Source organism: Haliaeetus albicilla, chromosome 30, assembly GCF_947461875.1.
Source record: "Haliaeetus albicilla chromosome 30, bHalAlb1.1, whole genome shotgun sequence".
Lineage (NCBI taxonomy): Eukaryota > Metazoa > Chordata > Aves > Accipitriformes > Accipitridae > Haliaeetus > Haliaeetus albicilla.
In genome coordinates, this window is record NC_091512.1 from 618,927 (window position 1) to 642,572 (window position 23,646).

The 23,646-nt window shown below is 56.2% G+C and overlaps 1 protein-coding gene and 2 non-coding genes across 3 annotated transcripts; 1 reads left to right on the top strand and 2 right to left on the bottom strand.

The window, feature by feature from the left end:
- Positions 1-539: 539 nt before the first annotated feature.
- LOC104313029 (scavenger receptor cysteine-rich type 1 protein M130-like) lies at positions 540-18,811 on the top strand. Its single transcript, XM_069774531.1, is given in 20 exon segments — positions 540-1,059; positions 2,519-2,876; positions 3,445-3,815; positions 4,893-5,201; positions 5,866-6,189; positions 7,217-7,525; positions 7,754-8,068; positions 8,619-8,945; positions 9,032-9,346; positions 9,704-10,018; positions 10,494-10,556; positions 10,645-10,959; positions 11,380-11,415; positions 11,703-11,840; positions 12,595-12,690; positions 13,117-13,200; positions 13,410-13,562; positions 13,791-14,078; positions 14,454-14,540; positions 18,657-18,811. Coding segments are annotated over 20 exon segments (4,878 nt in total).
- TRNAA-CGC (transfer RNA alanine (anticodon CGC)) lies at positions 16,796-16,867 on the bottom strand. The gene has a single exon. It is a non-coding gene; the product is annotated as a tRNA-Ala (tRNA).
- Positions 17,249-17,321, bottom strand: TRNAF-GAA (transfer RNA phenylalanine (anticodon GAA)). The gene has a single exon. It is a non-coding gene; the product is annotated as a tRNA-Phe (tRNA).
- Positions 18,812-23,646: the final 4,835 nt, after the last annotated feature.

Sequence of the window (23,646 nt, forward strand, 5' to 3'; positions counted from 1 at the left end):
AACCTGTCCTGGGGTACCCTTCTGGGATCCCCTCTTCCCCAGCACTGTACCTCTGGAGCTGGTGGTGGCCTAGCTGGTGATGGCAGTACCCAGAGATGCCCAGGGCACTGCGGAGCTCTAGGGTACCTCGGAGGGATTGTGTGCTGCTCACTGCCCCCTTGGTCCAGGGGACCCCTGACCCCATGAGAGCAGTTTGGACCCCACAGAGAGAAGGGGACCGGGGCATCTAGAGTAGAGAGGCATCCTTCCTGGGGAGCTTGGCCCAGTGTAGGGACTGGGCTGACACCAGGGGCGAGGAGGGGACACAGGCTGGGGGATCCTCAGAATCATCTCAGTGCTCCCTGGGGGTGGGGGTGTGTTTGGATGGTGCTGGGGCAGGCACAGGCTGGTGCTGGAAGCTGCAGGCCTGCGTACATGGAGCTGTTGAGGGGGTGCTGGGCTGGGGAGTAGCGGGTTCTCAGTGCAGCGCTGGGCAGTGTGTGTGGAAGTGTGGATGGGGGGGCAGGTGGCTGTTGCCGTGGGAGGCCTTGTGCAGTGGGATGGTGAGTGACCCAGCTGGGCTGGAACTGGACACCCACAGCCTTGTGCAGCCCGTGGGGATAGAAGGGACCCCTGCACTGCACCAGGGACAGCCTGGAGGGGAGGGGCTCCTAGCCTTTGAATCGGCCCAGGTTGGGGGTTCCCCCAGACCTGCAGTGCTGAGGTTTGGCACTCTCCTGACCCATCCCCTGCTGGTGTTTGAAGGGGCTGCAGAGGTGAGGCTGGTGAATGGCGGCAGGCGCTGTGCTGGGAGAGTGGAGGTGAAACACAATAGCAAGTGGGGGACGGTGTGTGGTGACTACTGGAGCATGAACGATGCGGCAGTGGTTTGTAAGCAGCTGGGCTGTGGGTCTGCTGTTGGAGCTCCTCAGTATGGACACTTTGGGCCAGGATCTGGCCCCATTTGGATGGATGATGTTGGCTGTAATGGCACCGAGTCTGCCCTGTCTGACTGCGAACACAAAGGATGGGGTGAAAATAACTGTGAACACATTCACGATGCTGGAGTGACATGTTCAGGTAAGTGGGCAGCACGTTCTTCACCTTTGGGTCTGGGATCGGGGAAGGGACCATGGCTGTGCCCTCAGGGAGCAACAAGTGGACACCAGAGCAGGGCCCAGTGATGCTGACCTAATTGCCAGGCTGGGACTGTCATTGCTGATGTCCCCAGTCCTTGGGGAAGGCCCAGAGGGAGCCTACCCCAAGGTGAACTGTCCTTGCCAGAGTCTCAGTCACCCTCAGTCAGTATCTTGGGCTGCAGATGAGTCCTCCATCCCTGCCCTGGGCTGTCCATTGGGCTTCATTGATCTCCACCCATTCTGCCAGTTTGCAGCCAACAATGCTGAGGGTCCCTGTGCTGGAAACACCTGGGGGCACTTGCTCAGCACTCCACGCTTTGGAGGAATGGCATGAGATGGCTGATCCTCCTGGGTCATTCCCCTTCACAGGCATGAGTACCTCAACTGAATCAAATGGGCTTTTCAGAGAGGATGAGTGCTGGGCCCTGGGGAATGGAGCAGGGTGGCCACAAAGCCCTTCACTGCCTCTGCCCACCCAGGGCTCGGCTGTGTGGACCAGCATTTGCGAGGGTTAGGAGCTTGGCAGCTGCTTGACTCTGGCTGCTTCCTCCTGCACCACTGCATGCACAGGCTGGTACTGAGACATCCCTGGGGCTGTGAATAGTCCTGTGGGGACACAGCCCCACACAGGCAGCACTGCCCCACTGCCCAAACCCTCCTGCCTGCCCATGGTTCCCTGTGCTGCCCCATGAAACAGGGTCTTTGCCAGCACTTACTGGCTCTGATCTGTGCCTGCTGTTACTGTCGGTGCCAGCGTGAGGCCAGGGCGGCAGGCAAGTCTCCTGCCTCTCTACCTGGCTGTTGGCTTGGGACCTGTGCACCTCCAGGCAGAGCGCTATGTCCCTGGCTGAGGAAAGCCCCTCCAAGCAGCCATTGGAGGGGTCTGAACAGGCACCAGGCATGATAGCAGCTGCACCATTTCTCTGCTCTGTGACATCTTCACCTAACAGGAATCTCCCAGCATGCCAGAACATCCCTGGGAGCAAGGTGCATTTCTAGCTGCATCAAAGTGATGGTCCTGCCTGGTCCCAAGCTCTGCAGGGGCTGAGCAGGCTGCAGCAGTCTTTATCATCTGGGCCAGTTCTCCTGGATCCAAACTGTGGACACTACTGCAGTGCTGGGGGGACCATGCCAGGCAGTGCAGGGCACCCTGTACAGCAGCAGTTTGTCTGAGTGGTGCCTGGTGCTGTGACAGACACATACCCTCGAGTGCTGTGATGGTGTAGAGATGGGGTGCGTGGGGGTCTGGATGTGCCTGTGTCACCAACAACCCCCCAACAACTTCCTCTGGGATGTGCAATGGGCAGTTTGGTCATGGCTTGCTTGGAGGTGATGTGGGATGTGGGCATTTAACTGCCAGAGGGCTCTGGGAACTCCCAGTTGTTATGGATTTTTTCCAGAATTTGTCCGGCTGGTGGAAGGGAAGAGCCGCTGCTCAGGACGTGTGGAGATCCATGATGGGGACCAGTGGAAAACTGTCTGTGATTCACGCTTTGGTCCCAAAGATGCTGCCGTGGTCTGCAGGGAGTTGCAGTGTGGCGTGGCCCTGCCTGTCAGTGGGCCAGCTCACTTTGGAGAAGGGGTCAGTCCCATCTGGGATGGAGAGCTGCAGTGTGTGGGCAATGAATCCCGCCTCATCTCCTGCCACAGAGGGTCTTCCAGGGAGCGGCCCTGCACCCACGCGAACAGCGCTGTTGTCACCTGCACACGTAAGGACTCGGGGACGGGTGCTGAACACTTGGGTGAGCTCCAGCCTGAGTGGGGGCAGGTTGTGCCTGTTGAGACAAGGGAAGTGGGCTATCTGTTCCCACAGGCTGGCAGAGAGGTGACCTTCCTGGGGGATCCTACACAGGGCAGGGCTGGGCTGCTGCCCAAGGACAAGGAGGGGTCATGGGGTGGGAGGGCTCAGTGGGATCATTGTGTTGTTCCACAGAGGACACAGAAAGGCCTGAAGGCAGAGGATAAGCTGGGAGGAGGGCAGGGCAGGTTGTGGTCTGGGGGAGCTGGGGGCTTTGGGGAGAAGCAGCAGTGTGTGCTTGGGGGAACCTTGGTGGGGCAGGTCTCTTCTCAGGGTGCTGGCAGGGGAGGAGCAGGTGCCCTAGGTGGGCATGGTCCAGGGGCAGGTGGCAGCTGGCTGTTGGGGTAGAAGGAGGTGCCAAAGGCTGTGGGGCCACAAATGACCCAGCAAGGCCAGAACTGCAGACCCCCAGCCTTGCAGCACCCATGAGGATAGAAGGGACCCCTGCCCTGCCCAGGGGACAGACTTGGAGGGGAGAAGGCTCCCACCGGGGCACCTCTGATGCCACCCGGGCAGGGGTTCCCCCAGACGCACACTACTGGGGCTTGACACTGCTCTAACTGGTCCTGTGTCAGTGTTTGAAGGTGCTGTGGAGGTGAGGCTGGCAGATGGTGGCAGGCGCTGTGCTGGGAGAGTGGAGGTGAAACAACAGGGCCAGTGGGGGACGGTGTGTGGTGACTACTGGAGCATGAACGATGCGGCAGTGGTTTGTAAGCAGCTGGGCTGTGGGTCTGCTGTGGGAGCTCCTCAGTATGGACACTTTGGGCCAGGATCTGGCCCCATTTGGATGGATGATGTTGGCTGTAATGGCACCGAGTCTGCCCTGTCTGACTGCAAACATAGAGGATGGGGTGAACATGACTGTGTTCACAGTGAGGATGCTGGAGTGACATGTTCAGGTAAGGGGACAGCCTGTTCCTCCCCTTTGGGTCTGGGATCGGGGAAGGGACCATGGCTGTGCCCTCAGGGAGCAACAAGTGGACACCAGAGCAGGGCCCAGTGATGCTGACCTAATTGCCAGGCTGGGACTGTCATTGCTGATGTCCCCAGTCCTTTGGGAAGGCCCAGAGGGAGCCTAACCCAGGGTGATATGACCTTGCCAGAGTGTCTCAGTCACCCTCAGTCAGTGTCTTGGGCTGCAGATGAGTCCTCCATCCCTGCCCTGGGCTGTCCATTGGGCTTCATTGATCTCCACCCATTCTGCCAGTTTGCAGCCAACAATGCTGAGGGTCCCTGTGCTGGAAACACCTGGGGGCACTTGCTCGGCACTCCATGACACGGAGGCTTTGCCAGCACTTACTGGCTCTCATCTGTGTCTGCTGGTCTCTGAGAGCTGGCATGAGCCCAGTGGGAGTCTCCTGCCCCTCTGCCCGCCATCCATCTGGGTTGTGGACACCTCCAGGCAGAGCACTGTGTCCCTGGCTGAGGACAACCTGCCCCCGAGCAGACATCAGAGGGATCTGGACAGGCACCAGGCATGATGGCAGCTGCACCATTTCTCTGCTCTGTGACATCTTCTGCCTAAAATGAACCTTCCAACACCCCAGGAACACCCCTGGGAGCAAGGTGCATTTCTAGCTGCATCAAAGTGATGGTCCTGCCTGGTCCCAAGCTCTGCAGGGGCTGAGCAGGCTGCAGCAGTCTTTATCATCTGGGCCAGTGCTGGACCTGAACTGTGGACACTACTGCAGTGCTGGGGGGACCATGCCAGGCAGTGCAGGGCACCCTGTACAGCAGCAGTTTGTCTGAGTGGTGCCTGGTGCTGTGACAGACACATACCCTCGAGTGCTGTGATGGTGTAGAGATGGGGTGCGTGGGGGTCTGGATGTGCCTGTGTCACCAACAACCCCCCAACAACTTCCTCTGGGATGTGCAATGGGCAGTTTGGTCATGGCTTGCTTGGAGGTGATGTGGGACGTGGGCATTTAACTGCCAGAGGGCTCTGGGAACTCCCAGTTGTTATGGGTTTTTTCCAGAATTTGTCCGGCTGGTGGAAGGGAAGAGCCGCTGCTCAGGACGTGTGGAGATCCATGACAGGGACCAGTGGAAAACTGTCTGTGATTCACACTTTGGTCCCAAAGATGCTGCCGTGGTCTGCAGGGAGCTGCAGTGTGGCGTGGCCCTGCCTGTCAGTGGGCCAGCTCACTTTGGAGAAGGGGTCAGTCCCATCTGGGATGGAGAGCTGCAGTGTGTGGGCAATGAATCCCGCCTCATCTCCTGCCACAGAGGGTCTTCCAGGGAGCGGCCCTGCACCCACGCGAACAGCGCTGTTGTCACCTGCACACGTAAGGACTCGGGGACGGGTGCTGAACACTTGGGTGAGCTCCAGCCTGAGTGGGGGCAGGTTGTGCCTGTTGAGACAAGGGAAGTGGGCTATCTGTTCCCACAGGCTGGCAGAGAGGTGACCTTCCTGGGGGATCCTACACAGGGCAGGGCTGGGCTGCTGCCCAAGGACAAGGAGGGGTCATGTGGTGGGAGGACTCAGTGGGATCATTGTGTTGTTCCACAGAGGACACAGAAAGGCCTGAAGGCAGAGGATAAGCTGGGAGGAGGGCAGGGCAGGTTGTGGTCCGGGGGAGCTGGGGGCTTTGGGGAGAAGCAGCAGTGTGTGCTTGGGGGAACCTTGGTGGGGTAGGTCTCTTCTCAGGGTGCTGGCAGGGGAGGAGCAGGTGCCCTAGGTGGGCATGGGCCAGGGGCAGGTGGCAACTGGCTGTTGGGGTAGAAGGAGGTGCCAAAGGCTGTGGGGCCACAAATGACCCAGCAAGGCCAGAACTGCAGACCCCCAGCCTTGCAGCACCCATGAGGATAGAAGGGACCCCTGCCCTGCCCGGGGGACAGACTTGGAGGGGAGAGGGCTCCCACCGGGGCACCTCTGATGCCACCCGGGCAGGGGTTCCCCCAGACGCACACTACTGGGGCTTGGCACTGCTCTAACTGGTCCTGTGTCAGTGTTTGAAGGTGCTGTGGAGGTGAGGCTGGCAGATGGTGGCAGGCGCTGTGCTGGGAGAGTGGAGGTGAAACAACAGGGCCAGTGGGGGACAGTCTGTGATGACTACTGGAACATGAACAATGCAGCAGTGGTTTGTAAGCAGCTGGGCTGTGGGTCTGCTGTGGGAGCTCCTCAGTATGGACACTTTGGGCCAGGATCTGGCCCCATTTGGATGGATGATGTTGGCTGTAATGGCACCGAGTCTGCCCTGTCTGACTGCAAACATAGAGGATGGGGTGAACATGACTGTGAACACAGTGAGGATGCTGGAGTGACATGTTCAGGTAAGTGGACAGCCTGTTCCTCCCCTTTGGGTCTGAGATTGGGGAAGGGACCATGGCTGTGCCCTCAGGGAGCAACAAGTGGACACCAGAGCAGGGCCCAGTGATGCTGACCTAATTGCCAGGCTGGGACTGTCATTGCTGATGTCCCCAGTCCTTGGGGAAGGCCCAGAGGGAGCCTACCCACTGCATGCCCAGGCTGGTACTGAGATGTCCCTGAGGCTGTGAGTAGTCCTGTGGGGATATGACCCTGTGCATGCAGTAGTGACCCACTGTCCAAGCCCTCCTGCCTGCCCATGGTTCCCCACACTGCCCCATGACATGGGGCCTTTGGCAGCAGTTACTGATCCTCATTTGTGCCTGCTGGTCTCTGAGAGTTGGCATGGGCCCAGTGGGATTATCCTCGCCTTCTGTCCGGCCATCCATCTGGGTTGTGGACACCTTCAGGCAGAGCACGGTGTCCCTGTCTGAGAACACCCTCCCCCCAAGCAGACATCAGAGGGATCTGAACAGGCACCAGGCATGATGGCAGCTGCACCATTTCTGTTCTCTCTGACATCTTCCACCTAAAAGGAGCCTTCCAACACCCCAGGAACACCCCTGGGATCAAGGGTTGCTTCTGGTTGCATCAGGGGGATGGTCCTGCCTGGTCCCAAGCTCTGCAGGGGCTGAGCAGGCTGCAGCAGTCATTATCATCTGGGCCAGTTCTCCTGGATCAAACTGCTCACATTACGGTGGTTCTGGGGGGACCATGCCAGGCCACGCGGGGGACCTTGTGTGGGAGCACTTTGTCTAAGCAGTACCTGTGGCTGTGAGTCTGTGACAGACACATACCCTCAAGTGCTCTGATGCTGTAGAGATGGGGTGCATGGGGGTCTGGATGTGCCTGTGTCACCAACACTTCCCCAACAGCTTCCTCTGAAATGTGCAAAGGAGAGTTTGGTCATGGCTTGCTTGGAGATGATGCAGGATGTGGACATTTAACTGCTAGAGGGCTCTGGGAACTCCAAGTTGTTATGTTTTTTTCCAGGATTTGTCCGGCTGGTGGAAGGGAAGAGCCACTGCTCAGGACGTGTGGAGATCCATGACGGGGACCAGTGGAAAACTGTCTGTGATTCACATTTTAGTCCCAGCGCTGCTGATGTGGTCTGCAGGGAGTTGCAGTGTGGAGTGGCCCTGCCTGTCAGCGGGCCAGCTCACTTTGGAGAAGGGGTCAGTCCCATCTGGGATGGAGAGCTGCAGTGTGTGGGCAATGAATCCCGCCTCATCTCCTGCCGCAGAGGGTCCTCCAGGGAGCAGCCCTGCACCCACGCGAACAGCGCTGTTGTCGCCTGCACACGTAAGGACTCAGGGAGGGGTGTTGTACACCAGGGCTGTGCCAGGGGTTGGGGAACAGAGCAAGGACCGTGCTGGGCCAGGTGTGAGGACAGGAGGGATGATGGGATTGTCTGCAGCATGAAAATAGTGCAGAAGGAGAAGAAAGGCATGCTGTCCCTCTGGCCTCTCCGCCAGCTACTGAGGGTACATGAGCACCAATCCACCCTCTCTCCTCCTCCTCTGTCCCCAGAATACACAGGATTCAAGCTGGTGAACGGCAGCACAGCGTGTGCAGGGAGGGTAGAGGTCCAGGTCTTGGGGACCTGGGGGACTCTCTGTGCCTCCCGCTGGGATCTCTCGGATGCCCATGTTCTCTGTCGTCAACTCAACTGTGGGTTTGCTGAGTCCATTCCTGGAGGAGAGCATTTTGGGAGAGGGACTGGCCCTGTCTGGAGAGACTCATTCCACTGTGATGGGACAGAAGCCCATCTGGGACAGTGCCCAGTGATCACCCTGGGGGCCTCACCATGCTCCCATGGGAACAACGCTGCTGTCATTTGCTCAGGTGAGTGCTGGAAAAATGCTGCATAACTCCATTTGCCCTTTGTGTGTCATGTGGCCACACAAAGCAGTGATCCCACAGCAGTGCAAGGCTGAATTTCTCCCTGGAGAAACCCTGGCTTCCCCAGGAGCCATCTGGAGGGCTTTTCCTGCTCAGAGTGACCGCTATACTTTGGGAGAGCTGAGGGCTGAACGGAGGCAGGCATCTGCCCCCAGGGCAGTGGCTTAGGCCCCATCACCACCACCAGGCCTGGGCTCCTCCGTTCTCCTACTGTGGGAAAAGCCCAGAGCAGGGCTGCAGGGCTGTGGTCCATCCCTCTGGCTGCAGACAACTGCATTCCATCCCCAGAGAGAGCTCTGCAGAGCCTCATCCCACCACCCAGGAAGCAGGTGCCCGGCTGCCCCCAGCAGCAGCAGATTTTGCCCTCGCTTCCCGTCAGCAAAAGGCTCAATCTTGTTGTGTTTGGGCGGAAAATCCCCCCCTCCCACTGCTCCCTGAAGGATGCCATGCTCCCTGGTGCCACCAATGGCTGTGGCATCTCTGCTCTCCCCAGGCTCAGCCAGCTTTGCATCCCTGCGGCTGGTGGGTGGAGAGAGCCGGTGCGACGGACGAGTGGAGATCTTCCAGCATGGGACATGGGGCAGAGTCCTGGATGACCAGTGGGACGTGCAGGAGGCCAGTGTGGTGTGCCGGCAGCTGCGGTGTGGAGAGGCAGGGACAGCCTACAACCCCCCAAAGCCTGAGCGAGGGACGGGTCCCGTGGGGCTGCGAGGGGTCCGGTGCACAGGGCACGAGGCCAGCCTGGCCTTCTGCAACACCTCCCTGCTCGAGAGTGCACCGGCGGCAGGGGTAGCAGAGGATGTGGGAGTCATTTGCTGGGGTGAGCGGCGCTGCACGGGCACCCCAGGTGATGGGGTGGGTGGGCAGCCGGCCCCTAACAGCAACTGGGGTTTCTACCCACTACAGGGAGCCGGAGGGTCCGGCTGGTGAATGGGACCGGGCGCTGTGCTGGGAGAGTGGAGATCTACTACCAGGGCATCTGGGGGACTGTCTGTGATGATGGCTGGGACCTGTCTGATGCCACCGTCATTTGTCACCAGCTGGGCTGTGGAGGGGCAGTGGAGGCAGCCGGCTCTGCTCAGTTCGGGGAAGGCTCCGGGCAGATCTGGCTGGATGGCGTGAACTGCTCTGGGGCCGAAGCTGCTCTCTGGGACTGCCCTGCCAGGCCCTGGGGGCAGCACGACTGCGGGCACAAAGAGGATGCCGGAGTCGTCTGCTCAGGTCTGTGCCAGGAGCTGTAGTGGGAGCCTGGCTCCCATGGAGGCCAGGACACAAGGAGAGATGGGCATGGCCAAGGCTGTCCCTGGCTGCCTCTGAGCTCCTGTCCGAGCATGTCCTGTGGATACCCATGCACGGGTACCCTCAGTCCCACTGAGGGTCCCTGGGGAGCTCAGCCATCCCCGAGGGTTTGCAGGAAGGGCAGGGGTGTCTGTCCATCAGGGGCTTCTCTCTACCTTTGGGTGCAAGGGGGACGTACTGGCCATGGCCTTACCCAGCTGTGGGCCTGGGGGGTGCAGAGGTGTCCTGGCTCCCGCTGCCCCAGACCAGCCTGTTCCCCCTTGGTGCCTTTCCTCCCAGAGTTCATGGCCCTGAGGCTGGAGAACAGTGATGGCTGCTCCGGGCGCCTGCAGGTTTTCTACAACGGAACATGGGGCAGCATTTGCTCCAACTCGATGACTCTCGACACGGTGTTGCTGGCATGCAAGGAGCTGGGCTGCGGGGACGGAGGATCCCTGGAAACGCAGCTGCCTTATGGAAGGGTGTCTGGCCCTACATGGCTGGATAAGGTGCGGTGTGGGGAGAAAACCAGCTCCTTCTGGCAGTGTCCCTCTGCTCCCTGGAACCCACAGTCATGTGAAGACCCACGAGAAGAGATCCACATCACCTGCAATGGTAACTCTGAGCCACCTGGGCACCCCAGTGTCACTCTAGCTCCTGCTCCCTGTTGAGCACAGCCAAATGCGGAAAAAGAGCTTGGAGGGGCTTTTCCTTTCCATGTCAGTCCCTTCTGCTGCTGGTGGCAGAAAAGCGATCACAGCCACACACGTCCAGCAGCAGTTGCCACCCAGGTTGCCAGCAGCGCCTGGGGGAGGCAGAGGCATCTCCAGGTGAGGTCTCAGAAGAGACCAGACAGGGTTCAGAAGAGCCTTCCCTCCATAGACATGCTCCTGCTGCTCTGTTAAACTGGGACCTTTTGGGGCCGAGCAGTTGGGGTCCCCTCACAGTCCTGTGCGTGTCCCATGAATGACCAGGGTTCAGTTGCTGCTGTGATCGAGATGGCAGAGGGAGGCACAAGCAGAGGTCAGTCCTGCTCTCTTCTGCACAATCTCCCGAACCAGCCCTTTCACCACAGTGTTTCCTTCTTCAGGGAGACGCCCAGAAATGCCCTCGATCCCACTGGCCCCGTGCCCCAACTCCACGAGGTGCACAGGTAGGGAGCTGCTCCTCTGTGGATGCTTCTTGTCTGGCAGGGCTCTGCCTGCTGTCTCTGTGCCATGGGAGGTCTTTGCCTTCTCCAGACAGGGAGAAGATTCGTGCCGTGGGAGGTGAGGACAGGTGCTCGGGCAGAGTGGAGGTCTGGCACCGTGGCTCTTGGGGGACGGTGTGCGACGACTCCTGGGACATGCGGGATGCTGAGGTGGCGTGCAGGCAGCTGGGCTGTGGCCCCGCGGTGTCTGCCCTGCATGAGGCTGTGTTTGGGGTGGGGACGGGCCCCATCTGGCTGGAGCAGGTGGAGTGCCGTGGGACAGAGCCGTCTCTGCAGGACTGCTGGGCCCGGCCTGGGGATGGTGGTGCTTGCCGGCATAAGGAAGATGCTGCTGTGAACTGCTCAGGTGAGTGGCAGGGATAGGACCCCTTGCTCAGGTATTGGCAGGGAGCTGGGGAAGACCTTTTGCCCCCTTGGTCCTGCCATGGCCCCTGACCTCCCAAGAGCAAGAACATTCCTGTGGAGTGCAGGAGCCTGGTGCCAAGTGGGGAGCAGCCTTGGTGGAACTGGATGTGTTCTGTCCATTGCCCAAGGGGCCCTGCAGCCCCAAGGTTATCCCTTGGGCTATCTGTGCCATCCTGCCTGCCACCCGGAGCAGAGGCACTGAGCCCTTTCCCGGCCTCTCTTTCTAGCACTATAGGAGAGGCAATTTGGGTGGGATGTGTCAGGGACATCCACAGACACACACACGGTGTGTTGGGGAGGAGGCTCCCCGGTACCCACATACCCACCCTCTCAGCCCAGCTCTCCTTTTTCTCCTCTGCAGCTACACCCAGGACAGCAGCATCCCCACCCCAAGCAGGTAACTTGTCTTCCCCCCGGGGCTGGGTATCGCCAGGGCCAGACTGTGACCCACAGCTGGGTGGAAGGGGCTCCTTGTTGGCATGTGAAACTCCCAGGAGAAGGCACTGGTCTGGTGGTGAGGGGGCTAGGGAAGGTTGTAATTTACTCATCAGGGTAGCAGCTTCTCCATCGCTCATCCCTGGGGCCCTCCATCCCCTGCTGCCTTGTGTGATGGGGGTCAGGAATGGTGCTTTTTCCCCCTCACCCAGGCCTGCTGCTGGCCTTTCCATATTCTTGCCCACACAGAATCCCCCCAGGGCAGTCTGAGTGGCAGCGGGAGATTCTCAGTGCCCATCATCATCTGCATCATCCTGGGGGCCCTTCTCTGCCTGCTCGTGGCCCTCCTGGCTGGGCAAGCGCTAAGCACCAGGGCTGGGCGCAGAGGTTGGTCTTTCCACAGTGGTCCCAGGGGAAGATAGATATCTCCTGGAAGGGCTGCAGGGTGTCAGTGTGGGGCACAGACAGAGCTGGGGGGATGAGACTCTGTGCTGCCACCTGTCCCATGCACCATCCCATTGACTGCCTGGCCGTGGGGCACCAGCAGCAAGGGGTGGAGAGAGCCCAGAGGTGGGGGGAGGTAGCGATGGGGTGAGGAGAGAAATGTCAGAAATGGCAGAGCGGGGCTGGGAGATATGTGGGCAGAAAGGAGATGGCCAAGGCTGGCAGTGCTCTAGGTAGTGCTGGGGGTGCTCTGGGACAAGGGAGATGATGGAAGGAGTGCAGGGTAGCAGGGTCCATCCCGTGGTGTCAGGCACCCAGGCTGTCCCTTCTGCCCAGCTCTGCCCACCCCCTGGCAGGACAGGGGCCCTACTCTACACCCGTGGGACAGACAGGGGAAAGCTCCAGGTGGAGAGGAAACATGGGAGCTGCTCCAGGGTCAGACAAGGGGTGCATGACCCTGGGGCCAGAGGGGCATGAGCATTGTCTCTGATGGGATGATGCGAGGGTGACGCTGCCCCAGATAATCTCCACAGCGATGTTGCCCTCACTGGGGATGTGGCAGCTGTGCCTGGACAGTGCAGTGGGGCTGTGCTGTCGGGCCAGTCCTGGGTTGGCCCAAGGAACAGGTTTGAGGGAGCGCAGTGTGATCCCATTGCCTGTCTGCCTGTCCTTGTGCCAGCCCTACCTCTGTCCCCAGGCTCCAGGAGTGCTCAGGAGATGTTCCCTGAGGCTGTGTATGAGGAGATCAGTTACAGCCCAGTGTGGGAGAAGCAGGCGAGGTTTGGTCGCTCAGGTGGGTGTGGGTCCTCCCTGGACGTACATCTATCTGCAGGACCCTTTCCCCTGGCCCCAACCCAGGGCTGATTCCCTGAAGCCCCCAGCCCATTGTGATGCTGGGGCCATGTGGTCTATGGGGACAGCATCCAGGTCCTGGCCTGGGAGGGGAGCTTTCTCCCAACCAGCTTTGCCTGTCCCGCTGGACATCCCCTCTCCTCCTGCCCCTGCACCTCATGTGACATGCGTGGAGTGAAGGAAAGGGCTGTCCTAGGGCAGCTCTGTGAGCACCTTTGAGACAGAGTTTGCCCCAGGGAGGCAGGGTGAATTCCCAGCCCTTGTCCCCATGCAGCCCCAGCTCTGTGGGTCCCCCTTCCCCAGCAGCACTGACCACGAGCCAGGTCAGTGGGGCTCACTTCATAATACCCACTGTGCATCTCTCCAGGCTCCTATTTAGAGGAGTCCCTGACCCAGCTGCAGTCCTACCCTGGGGTCAGCGAGGAGGAGGATGGTCTGGGATCAGCAGCAGGTAACAGAGGCAAGAAGGAGTTGATCTCCCTGAAGACATGTGATGGACAGAGGTGTCACTCAGTGTCACCGCTGGAGATGGGGAGGACATGGGGGTCTCCTGTGGTGCTGCCAATACCCGTGTCTCAGCCCTGTGTCCCTGCACATCTTCATGTCCTCTGCTGTGCAGGATGTATCTTCTGACTGTCACCAGCTCCCCTCTCTTTTCAGATGTTCTTGTCCCACCCAGAGGTGACCCAGCAGATGGTTATGATGATGCCAGGGAGGTTTCTGATCCCGTGGAGGATGTTGCCCCTGGGCAGGGAGAGAGTGAAATGCCCAGGGAGCCTGAGGAGGGAGCAGAGCCCAGGGATGCACCCAGAGGTGAGAGGGAAATTTAGCACTGCTGGTTCCTGGGGTGCCATCCATGGTGCCACCCAAGTCACTGCTGTCCTGAGACCCCAGCCTCCTGGGAAGGGGGAACCTGTCCTGGGAGTTTTCCTTGGAGGGACTAGGGGTGGGAGAAGGAGCTGAATGTGGTGACGAGCAGGGAGGAAGATGATCTACAGACCCCATGGGGCAAGCTGCATTGTCCTGCCTTGCTGCTTGCAGGGACCAGCCTGTGCTCCTGGAGAAGTGCTGGGGTCCCTGGAGCTGAAGGAGACACGTGGCCCCTGTCCCTGGGGAGCATGGGCTATGATGATGCTGAAGAGGTGTCTCTGGCACATCCCCCTGAGGACACAATGGCTGTGACACCGGAGCTCTGTGCACAACAGTCCCCGAGCCCAAGGCCATGAGAGCCCATCCCTGCTGTGCAGCTGGGTGCAGCCAGGAGGGAGAAGAGGTCTGTGCAGCTGGGAGAGCTGCGAGCACCAGGGAACCATCTCCCTTGTCCCACGGGCAACAGAAACCGCCTGGAGTTTCCTCTATTTTTATTCCCATTTTTATGCTGTGCCTCATCTTTGTTCATAATAGAACAGCTGTGTTCAGCTTTGACCCAGAGCTGGTGCTTGCCTGCCCAAGTGTCAGGGCATCTTCCTGAGGCTGGTCAGGAGGAGCAGAGAACAAAGTCATGGAAGTGGGGAAATGGGCATGTCTCAGGGACAGCAGGCTTGGGGTCAGGCTGTGAAGCAGTGAGAGCCCATGGTCGCTGGGGAATAATCCTGCTGACAGAGACATTTCCATCCTGCTGGCCACAGGCAGTTTCTAGTCAAAATGGCTCTCTGATAGGTTCCGTGATGCACCTCAGTTTGAGCACCCATTTCCTCGCCCTAGGGTTTCCCAGCTGCTCTTTACCCCAGGCAGGGCCTGAGCCGTGCTGGTCCCACAGTGCAGAGGCCATGACAGAGCTGCCGTGTCAGGGTAAGCCCTGGGCTGTGGCCCCACAGAAGTGAGCCCTGAGTTGGCCGCAGTGCCCTGAACATCCCAGCCAGCCCCAGGGGGGAACATGGCCCATGGATTACCTCCCACCATGGTTAGGAGGCATCTCTGCTCCCCACTGCCCCAGCACAAGGTGCAGAGCTGCTTTCTGGGATACACAGGGCTGGGATTCCCTCTCCTCATGCTCTGCCAGGACCCCAGTCTCCATGGGCTGCTCCTGCTACCTTGGGCCCTCGCAGACCCTGAGCACTCTTGTCAAGGCACTGAGCTGCCTTCTTCCTGAGCAGAGGCTGTAAGGCCCCACAGCAGCCCTGGGACCCCCTCCTCCTGCTCTCCTCCAGCCCCCACCCCTGCCCTCCTGCTGCTTCACCAGGGATGTCAGTTTGGGTTTGTGTCAGGGCAGTACTTGTGTGCAGGCACAGAAGAGAGGGAAGCAACGGTGATGGGGGCACCTTTCCCCCAGCACTGTTGGAGGGCTGGGGGGATGAAGAAAAGATCCCCAGGAGATGTATGCTGCAGCCAGAAGCCTTGGTCCAGTCCCTGGCCTGGAGAAGGGCTCATCTGGCAGGATCCTCACGTGGGCACATTTCCATGGCAGAGGAGATTTTGTGTCCCTCCCCTAAAAGAGGCACTGCTGGGAGCTGAGCCAGGGTCCCTCTCCCTTGGCTGTGGCTTTCGCCTGCCCCAGCGCCCATGGGCAGAGAAACTTCTTATGTAGCAGCCAGGCGGGGAGAAGGGTTTGACACCTGGGCAGGACCTGGCAACCCAAACCGCCCTCCCTGGTCCTGCTGGTGGGTCTCAACACCCCTCCGGCACTTCCCCAAAAGGCTTCTCTGCTGCGGGCTGGAAGGTGCCTTGGCTGTCTGTGGCAGGGTTCGATGTGGGAAGTTGCTGGAGCTCAGTACTGCTGCAAGCAGCAGGATCTGGCCCTAGAGGAGAAGCGGGGAGGAGGTGGCTGTCACCAACACCCTCTCCCACTTCAGCATTGCCCCATTCCCTGCTGGGAGCTCCTCCACCCCTGTGGTGATCCTGGGGGGATATGGGAGAAGCCCAGGCACACACATCCCTCTGCCCCATACCCCAGAGCCTTCCTGCTGGCAGACCCCATGGGAGAGCAGCGTTCCCAGGGTGAGACCCCCATGGTGATGGTGATGATGAGTGCCCCCATGGGCACTGCAAACACAGCATCCATCCCCTGGAAAACTCCCATGGGGGCAAGCTCCAGCCCTGCATCTCAGAGAAAGAAGGTATAAAAGCGAAGTAAAGAAGAAGGGGGGATTGTCATCTTCTGAACACAGGATGGTGGGGGCTATGGACAGTATGGACACTGACATGCAGACTCAAGGTGCTCCAAGTGGGGACTGGGGAGAGGAACCCAGCACCTGTCCTGTGACACCTCGCTGACAGCTCTGCCCTCCCACAGGTGTAATATTTCTCCCTTACTCTGGCACCTGGCAGACATTTTCCTCTTCCTCCTGGGGGAGATGAGCCACAGGCCTGTGTGTGCTTGAGGGGGGCAGCACGCCTGAGCAGGAAGAGCCTGTTTCATGGCATCTGGGGACCTGAACAGTCTGGCATTGCAGGCTGGGTCCATTCTCTGCAGCAAAGCAAGATTGTTGCTGTACCCCAAATCTGTGGTTGTTCCTGCAGCTCCCGAGGACCTGCCTGAGGGGGGTCACAGTGAGACCCCCCCAAGCCTCAGCACTGCAACCCCCATGCTGGGCAGAGCTTGGCTGTTTAAAGCCCATAGGAGAACAGCCTTATTTCTTTGAGTTTTGGCTCACCAGGGTGCTGGGCACCCTGCAGTGAGAATCCATGTCTCATGCCCCATTTTGGTTGTGGGGGTTATTGCCAGAGGAGCAGCCAAGGCACCATCTCCTGGCCCTCACTGCCTGTGCACGGCTGTGGACAGACCTGTGACTCCCTGATCCTACCAGCACAGGGTGGACGGAGTCACCACACACCCCAGGAGCAAGAGGTGGGCACCGGCCCCACCAGTCCCACCTCTGCAGGGCTGTGCCTGACCTCAGCGGATCCAGGTTCCCTGAGCTGAGGGTCTGCTCAAGCCAGTGGCGATGGTGGAAGGAAGACTCCAGCTGAGAGTCCCACAGCCCTGCCCAGCTCACAGCCAAGCCCTTGGTGGGCAGGGCAGGCCCACAGGGCCTGGAGAGGAGCAGTGCCCAAGCTCCAGCCCACACCTGCCTGAGGCTGGGCAGTCAGGGCAAAAGCACCACCCCTGGAGATGCCAGGGATTGAACCCAGGACCTCCCACATGCGAAGCAGGCGCTCTTCCACTGAGCTACATCCCCTTGATGCCTGCTAGTAGGAGAGACGCTCTTCTCCTGTGATGTGTCTATGACAAGGGGAACAGTCTGTGCACCATCGAGAATGGCAAAGAGGAGAGAGACAGGGTCTTTGCAGAGACCCCCTCAAAGGAGAGATGCCAAGTGCTGTGGAGCAGGGAAGGAGGGACGGCTGGAGACCACCCCAAAGAAGCACTGAATGGAGAGTCCTGTCCAGGGGAAGGCTGGGGGCTTGCAGTGCAAGAGGAAGGCTCATTCTAACCTGCAGATCTGCAGCTACAGTGCACGGGCAGTGCTCTGGCAAGAGGTGAAGGAGCAAGGAGGGCCAGGGCAGGCTGGAAGAAGGCAGGCAGGCAGTCTCTGCAAAAATCTACAGGAGAAAACCGTTGCTGAAGCCCGGGGTTGAACCAGGGACCTTTAGATCTTCAGTCTAACGCTCTCCCAGCTGAGCTACTTCAGCCCTGCCCCAGCAGCCCTTGTCCCAGTTCCTCTGCCAGGCCACAGGCTGACACACACACGAAGAGAGCTCCTTGGGGACATTCCCAGGGAAAAGCTGTGCCCAGTGTCGGGCAGAGGGGACCTGGCCTCTCCCTGCCTCCATGGCCAGGTAGACTCCAGGTGTGGGGTGGGTGCCAGCTTACAGTGGGAGTGCCAAGATATGTGTCGGGCCTCAGTTACAAAGGTGAGTGGTGAAGGCAAGTGGACAGGCCAGGCACAGGCAGCTGCCAAAGCTGAAGGTGGAAGAAGGGTGGGGTTGGTGGAAGACCTCTCTCATAGGGAAGAGAGGGCCCAGGGGAGGCAGAGCTTTTGCTGGTGCCTTAGGCTTTTGCTTCCTTCTTGCACGAGCAAGAGTGTTCTGTTCAACGTTTGGAGACCATATTTAGGGGGAGAGAAGGCTTGAAAACCTCCAAGGATTGGGACTGCACAACCTCTCAGGGCAACCTCTTCCAGTGCGTAAGTGACCTTGTGGTTATGACCTCATGGACCTCACCTCCTGCCTGAACATTCTTTCAACTTTTGTCCCTTGCCTCTCCTTTTCCCACCATGCACCACGATGAAGAGCCTGGCTCTGTTTTCTTAACTGCCTGATAGGTACTGAAATGCTCCCATGAAGTTTCCCAAAGCCATCTCATCTCCGTACTGAACAGCGTTCCCTCAGCCTTTCCTCAGGTGGAAAGTTCTCCAGCCCCGTGCACACCCCCACACACCTGACTGTATTGGTGCCCCTTCACTGAACTTGCTCCTGTTGATCAATGTCTTTCCTGTGCTGGTGGCAGGAGGCCCCAAACTCAGTGCAGGGCTGTGCATGTGGTCTAGCAAGCAGTGAATGGAGGGGGAGAATCCCTCCCCCTCATCTCCTGGCCATGCTTCTCTTCATACAGGCAGGCTGCTCTTGGCCTTCTTGGCCACAGGGGCTCACTGCTGACTCATGTGCAGCTTGTTGCCCACCATGACCCCCAGGGCCTTTTAGGGGCACCCCAGGGGTAGGGCTTGGCATTTCTTCTCTTTGAAATCTAGAAGGGTTTTTTTGGCCCACTCTGCTGACACGCAGAACAAACTTTACAACTCGGAGAGTGAGTTATAAAGCAGGCATGTTTATTCTGGCACCGGGGTGCAAGGGGATTTCTCCTCAAAGCTTGCACGCTGTCTCAGCAAGCAGCCAGATATTTATTACACCAGGGCATACATATTCACAGGGTCACACAATACAAAATATTCATATGTATAAGTTGGGGCAGGGTTAGTTCAAAAGCTTGTGTCAGCCGTTCTAAAACGTTTATGTCATCTTGCACAGGCTCAGACCTGTCTCCGGTGGTCATTTACTTCTTCAGGGGTCTTATCTTCCTCTTCTTCTTTTGTCCTCTAGTGAACTTTAGTCATTCATGCATGCTCTCTTCTTACTTGGTGATTTCAGCAGTTTCTAACAAGTCCGAACAAGTTCTGTGGTAAGACTAGCATTGCAGTTCCCCTTATCACTCCCTTTGTCTGCCATGTCAGTCCTTGAGGAATACCAGTCCCTGATAAGCTTAACCCTTGACAGACGCCACAGGCGCCAGGCCCCGGCAAGCGAGCCTTGAAAGAGCAAACAGGGCCAACAGAATTATTAAACATTTAAGTGGTCAAAAGGCAGATGGTTATTTCCCTGTATCAATTCCCCCCTTTTCTTTCCCCTAAGCAAATTCTTCTGCTTTTTAAAAGTGGTTCATTATGTTTCATCATTATGTATTACAACAGTTGCCAAATTCATCCCTTTTAGATCCTTTCCTGCATTTCCCCTGTACCTAAAATAAGCATTTGTCCAAGGCCACTCCCAAGCACTTATTAAGTTACCGCTCAGCAGAGTCATAAGAACCCCTATCATCGTTTTTGGACGAGACGCTTCAATGGTCCCATAGGTGTCGATTTCCATTGTGGCTTAGGGGCTTTCTTCACTCTGGCGTGATGTACCCATGAGGTCTGTTCTTTCATCTTGATCGCTGTATGGGATGTCAGCAGCACCTGGAAGGAGCCCTCCCACTTCGGTTCCAGAGGTGGATCTGTAAAGGACTTCACATACACATAATCACCAGGCTTAATATCATGCACCGGTCCATCAAGACCTCGGGCTCTGGTTCCTAAGACCAGTTTCTCTATCTCCCGAAGTTGTTTTTGCAGGCTTATTACATACTCAGATAATGTTTCATCCCCAATCTGAGTTGATATTCCCGCCTGTACGATATAGGGCCTCCCGTACAATATTTCTGTTGAGGATTTCTTGGCTGGGCAAAGGAATGTGAGCAATCCAGCCGTTAGGTGGGAACGAAGCATAAGTTTACAAAACGCTGGAGCAGACAAGGACGCTGTGTCCTTGTACGCTGGGAAAAAGGAAGATAAGAAGAGCCTGACAAACAACACCTGGATGCTGAAGAATGAGATAAGTGACTGCTGGACACCTCGTGAAGAAGCTTGCTCAGCCAATAGAGAATAGGATAGTGTCGCGTGAAACGGGGTATTGTACCAATTAGAGTATTGTATAGGGCGCGTGCCCAAGTGCATAAGGTATATATCTGTATCAAACGTGGTAGTAAGGGGACTTCACTTGATCACATTGGTCTGTGTGTGATGTCCCTCCGCAACATATTTCAAAAGGGCTCAATTCTTCTTTAGTTCTGGGCTTAGTTCTAATCTTCAGGATTCCAAAGATAATGACTGTGGCCAAGATAATCTGGCCTCCTGCCCTAGTTTTACAATCTGTAACTTAATTAAGTGATTCATCTTTTCCACTTGACCACTCGCTTGTGGTCTATATGAGGTATGTAACTGCCAATCTATTCCCAAGAGTTTACTAACTTGTTGAACAATTTTTGCAATAAAATGTGGTCCTCTATCTGAGGAAATTGTTGCAGGAATCCTGAATCTCGGTACTATTTCTTGTAGAAGTGCTTTAGTTACCTCCCTAACCTTATTGGTTCGGCAAGGGAATGCTTCTGGCCGGCCTGAAAAGGTGTCTGTTAGAACCAACAGATATCAGAACCCCCCTTTTCTTGGGAGTTCTGAGAAATCAATTTGCCACTGCTGCCCTGGATAGTTTCCTTTCCCTATTTGTCTGGGTTGGGCTTTAGGGCTTACCTTAGGATTATTTTGCAAACAAATTTCACACTGCTGTGTCGCTTGTTTAACAGTGGAGTAGAGGTTCCGGGCAACTATGCACCGATTTAAGTATTTATACAATGCCTCAGCTCCCCAGCGGGATTTTCTGTGTTCTGCTATAACTATGGCCCACAATAACGCAAATGGGATTATTATTTTGCCCTGTGGAGTCTTTGCCCACCCACCCTTCTCTATTTTTCCACCTAAGTCTTCAACTAATTTCCGATCCTCTTTGGAATACCTAGGTTCACAAGCAATTTGTATTTTACCATCTGGGACCAAAGACTGCACCTCTAATTCACCTCTCTCAGCTGCTTTATTTGGCTTCACAGTCCGCCATAGCATTGCCCAGTTCCTGAGCCATATTTCTTTTTTGATGAGCTTTGCAGTGCATGATAGCCACTTTTTTGGGCAGCTGTACTGCTTCCAGGAGCTTAAGAATTTCTTCAGCATGTTTTATATGTTTCCCTTGGGTGGATAGGAGTCCCCTTTCTTTCCATATGGCTCCATGGGTATGGACTACCCCAAAAGCATATTTGGAGTCCGTCCAGTTATTAATCTTCTTGTCTTTGGCTAGCTCCAACGCTCGGGTTAAAGCTATTATTTCTGCTTTTTGTGCTGAGGTATTCGGGGCAAGGGCTTTGGACTCTCTTACCTGATCTGCAGTGGTTACCACATACCCTGCTCTGCGGATGCCTTGTCGAACAAAGCTACTTCTGTCTGTGTACCAGGAATCTTCAGCATCTTCCAGCGGCTCCTCTTTTAGATCTGGTCAGCTGGAATAGACCACTTCAATTGTTTCCAGGCAGTCATGTGATACTGGTTCTCCCGTGGTTTCGCTGAGGAAAGATGCTGGATTGACAATGTTAGTAACCATTATTTCCACATCATCCCATTCCATATTTAAGGAATCTTTGTGGTGAGAGCCAGTGCCCCCCTTTTACCTCTAATACTGTAGATACAGTATGAGATATCAACACTATAATCTTTTGGCCCAATGTAAATTTACGAGCTTCTTGAATATGTAGCACCAATGCTGCTACCGCCCTTAAGCAGCTAGGCCAACGTTTATTTACTTCATCAAGTTGTTTGGAGAAATACGCCACTGCCCTTCTATGTGGTCCCAAGTTTTGGGCTAGGATTCCCAGGGCTATTCCCTGCTTGTCATGGGAGAATAGCCAGAAAGGCTTAGTAACATCTGGTAACTGTAGGAGTGAACTACATGGAACTTAGTGACTGGGCCTGAAAGTAGCTCACGGTCGCAAGAGCATTCCAGACGCCTTTAGAAGGCTTTGAACAGAATAAACAAGAAGACAGAAAAAGAAAGATCCCAATTAGAAAAACACAGGTGCACATTCCATGATAAAGGGAACTTGGCACAAACAACCTCAATTAGGCAGGTTATCTTGACCAATTAGACTGAGACAAGTTTCGCATGCTCTAGTTAATATAGCCAATTATGTCCTATGTTTATGCACGTGTACAGAGTTAGTATAACCAACTATATCTTATGTTTATACGTGTGTACAGTGTCGATATAACCAATCACATTTTATGCTTGTGTGTGTGGACACCAAATGCTCGCATGCAGCAGCCAATCAGAGCTTTTTAGGAACTTAGAGAATTGAGCTAGGCTCAATAAACTGGTGACTTTGATCATCATATTGGTGTCCTGTCGTCCATCCCTGCATGGAATTTCTCTACATCTGGTGACCCCGACGTGATCCGGTAAGGAACAAGAGGGGAACGCTAACGACTGAAAAGGCGGGGGAAATTGCCGTGAATGCCGGTGGGCTTAAAAGAAAAGCGCCGGGCTGCTCGAGAGAGGCAGGAATCGTAAGCTTACGTGATAAAAGGTGGCAGGGTATCGCAGCATCTGCGAATGAAAAGGCAGCCGTAAAGACACTTATGAGGCTGGTTGAAAAAACAGAGACGGCTATTAAAAAGGACCAGTTAGAGGATTTGTTACAGTGGGGACAAAGAAGAGGATTTTTCAAGGACTCTGAGGCTCTCTTTTCTTTGTCTATTTAGGAGAACTTAGGAAGGGAAATATGGGAGTCTGTCCAAGGAGGAAATAAAATAGCTGTGCATCTGGCAGCACATTGGAAAAAGTGTCTCCAAATGATGCAGCAAATAACATCGGAAGCTGCTGTTAAGGATGCGTTAAAACGTGCTTTAGTGGCAGAAACTCGAACTATTAATGCTCCTGCTCCCCTGACGTATTGTTCAGCAGCAGAGACAGTATGCGGAGCACAGAAGCCCCCCCTGCCGCCAACGGCGCCACCATTAGAAGAAAAAACACTGGTTGCGGCTTTCCCTGTAGAAGAGCTGAATTTTTGGGGGAGGGGAAATAGCGCCAATGTTCCCATGGCCCCATTAACACCCGAGGAACAGGCAATGGTAAATACTTCTGCGAAAAAGACAAGTCAGCCGCTATTATGAGCAGAAGACATTCCTCTGCCCATGGACTCTGATGATTGGGGGGCCCAACGGGACTCAGAAAATACTGAGGAAGCTCAAAATCAGCTATACCCTGATTCCAATAATGCAAACGAGGATTTGGCTACTATAATACTAGAGCAAAAAGAGACAATGTTAGAATTGCTGGAGGAAATGCGAAAAAGAGACAGGGGTAAATGTGGGCAACCGTTGACGAAAAAAGCATATGAAAAAGCAGCAAATGCGATCGTAGAGAGTATGGACTCTTTTGCTAAAGTGGTGGGTAAGGCGGAAGAGAAATTCCCCAAGGATAAAATGCAGGAATTGATTGACCTGTGTGTACAAAAAGGGGAATTAATGCCCGATGAGGGAAAAGGGTCTAAATGGAGATACGAGGATAGATACAAAGGAATGCGACGTCTAACAGAGCCACCCTTACAAAACACGGAACCAGCTGAGACAGGACCTTCACCACCACCACCCAGGGATCCGTCTTTTTCGCCAGGACAACGTTGGCGTGGAATTATTGAGCAAGCCACTATAGAAGGAATAATACTGCCACCTACTGTCGGATCGTTTCCCGTGTTTACTGAACCAGGAGGAAGGTGACAATGGGCGCCTTTGGACTGGAAAACAGTTCGAGAACTACAAAAAGCCATTATGCAATATGGAGTAGACAATAAGTATGTACAACAAATGATACAACAATTTTTTAA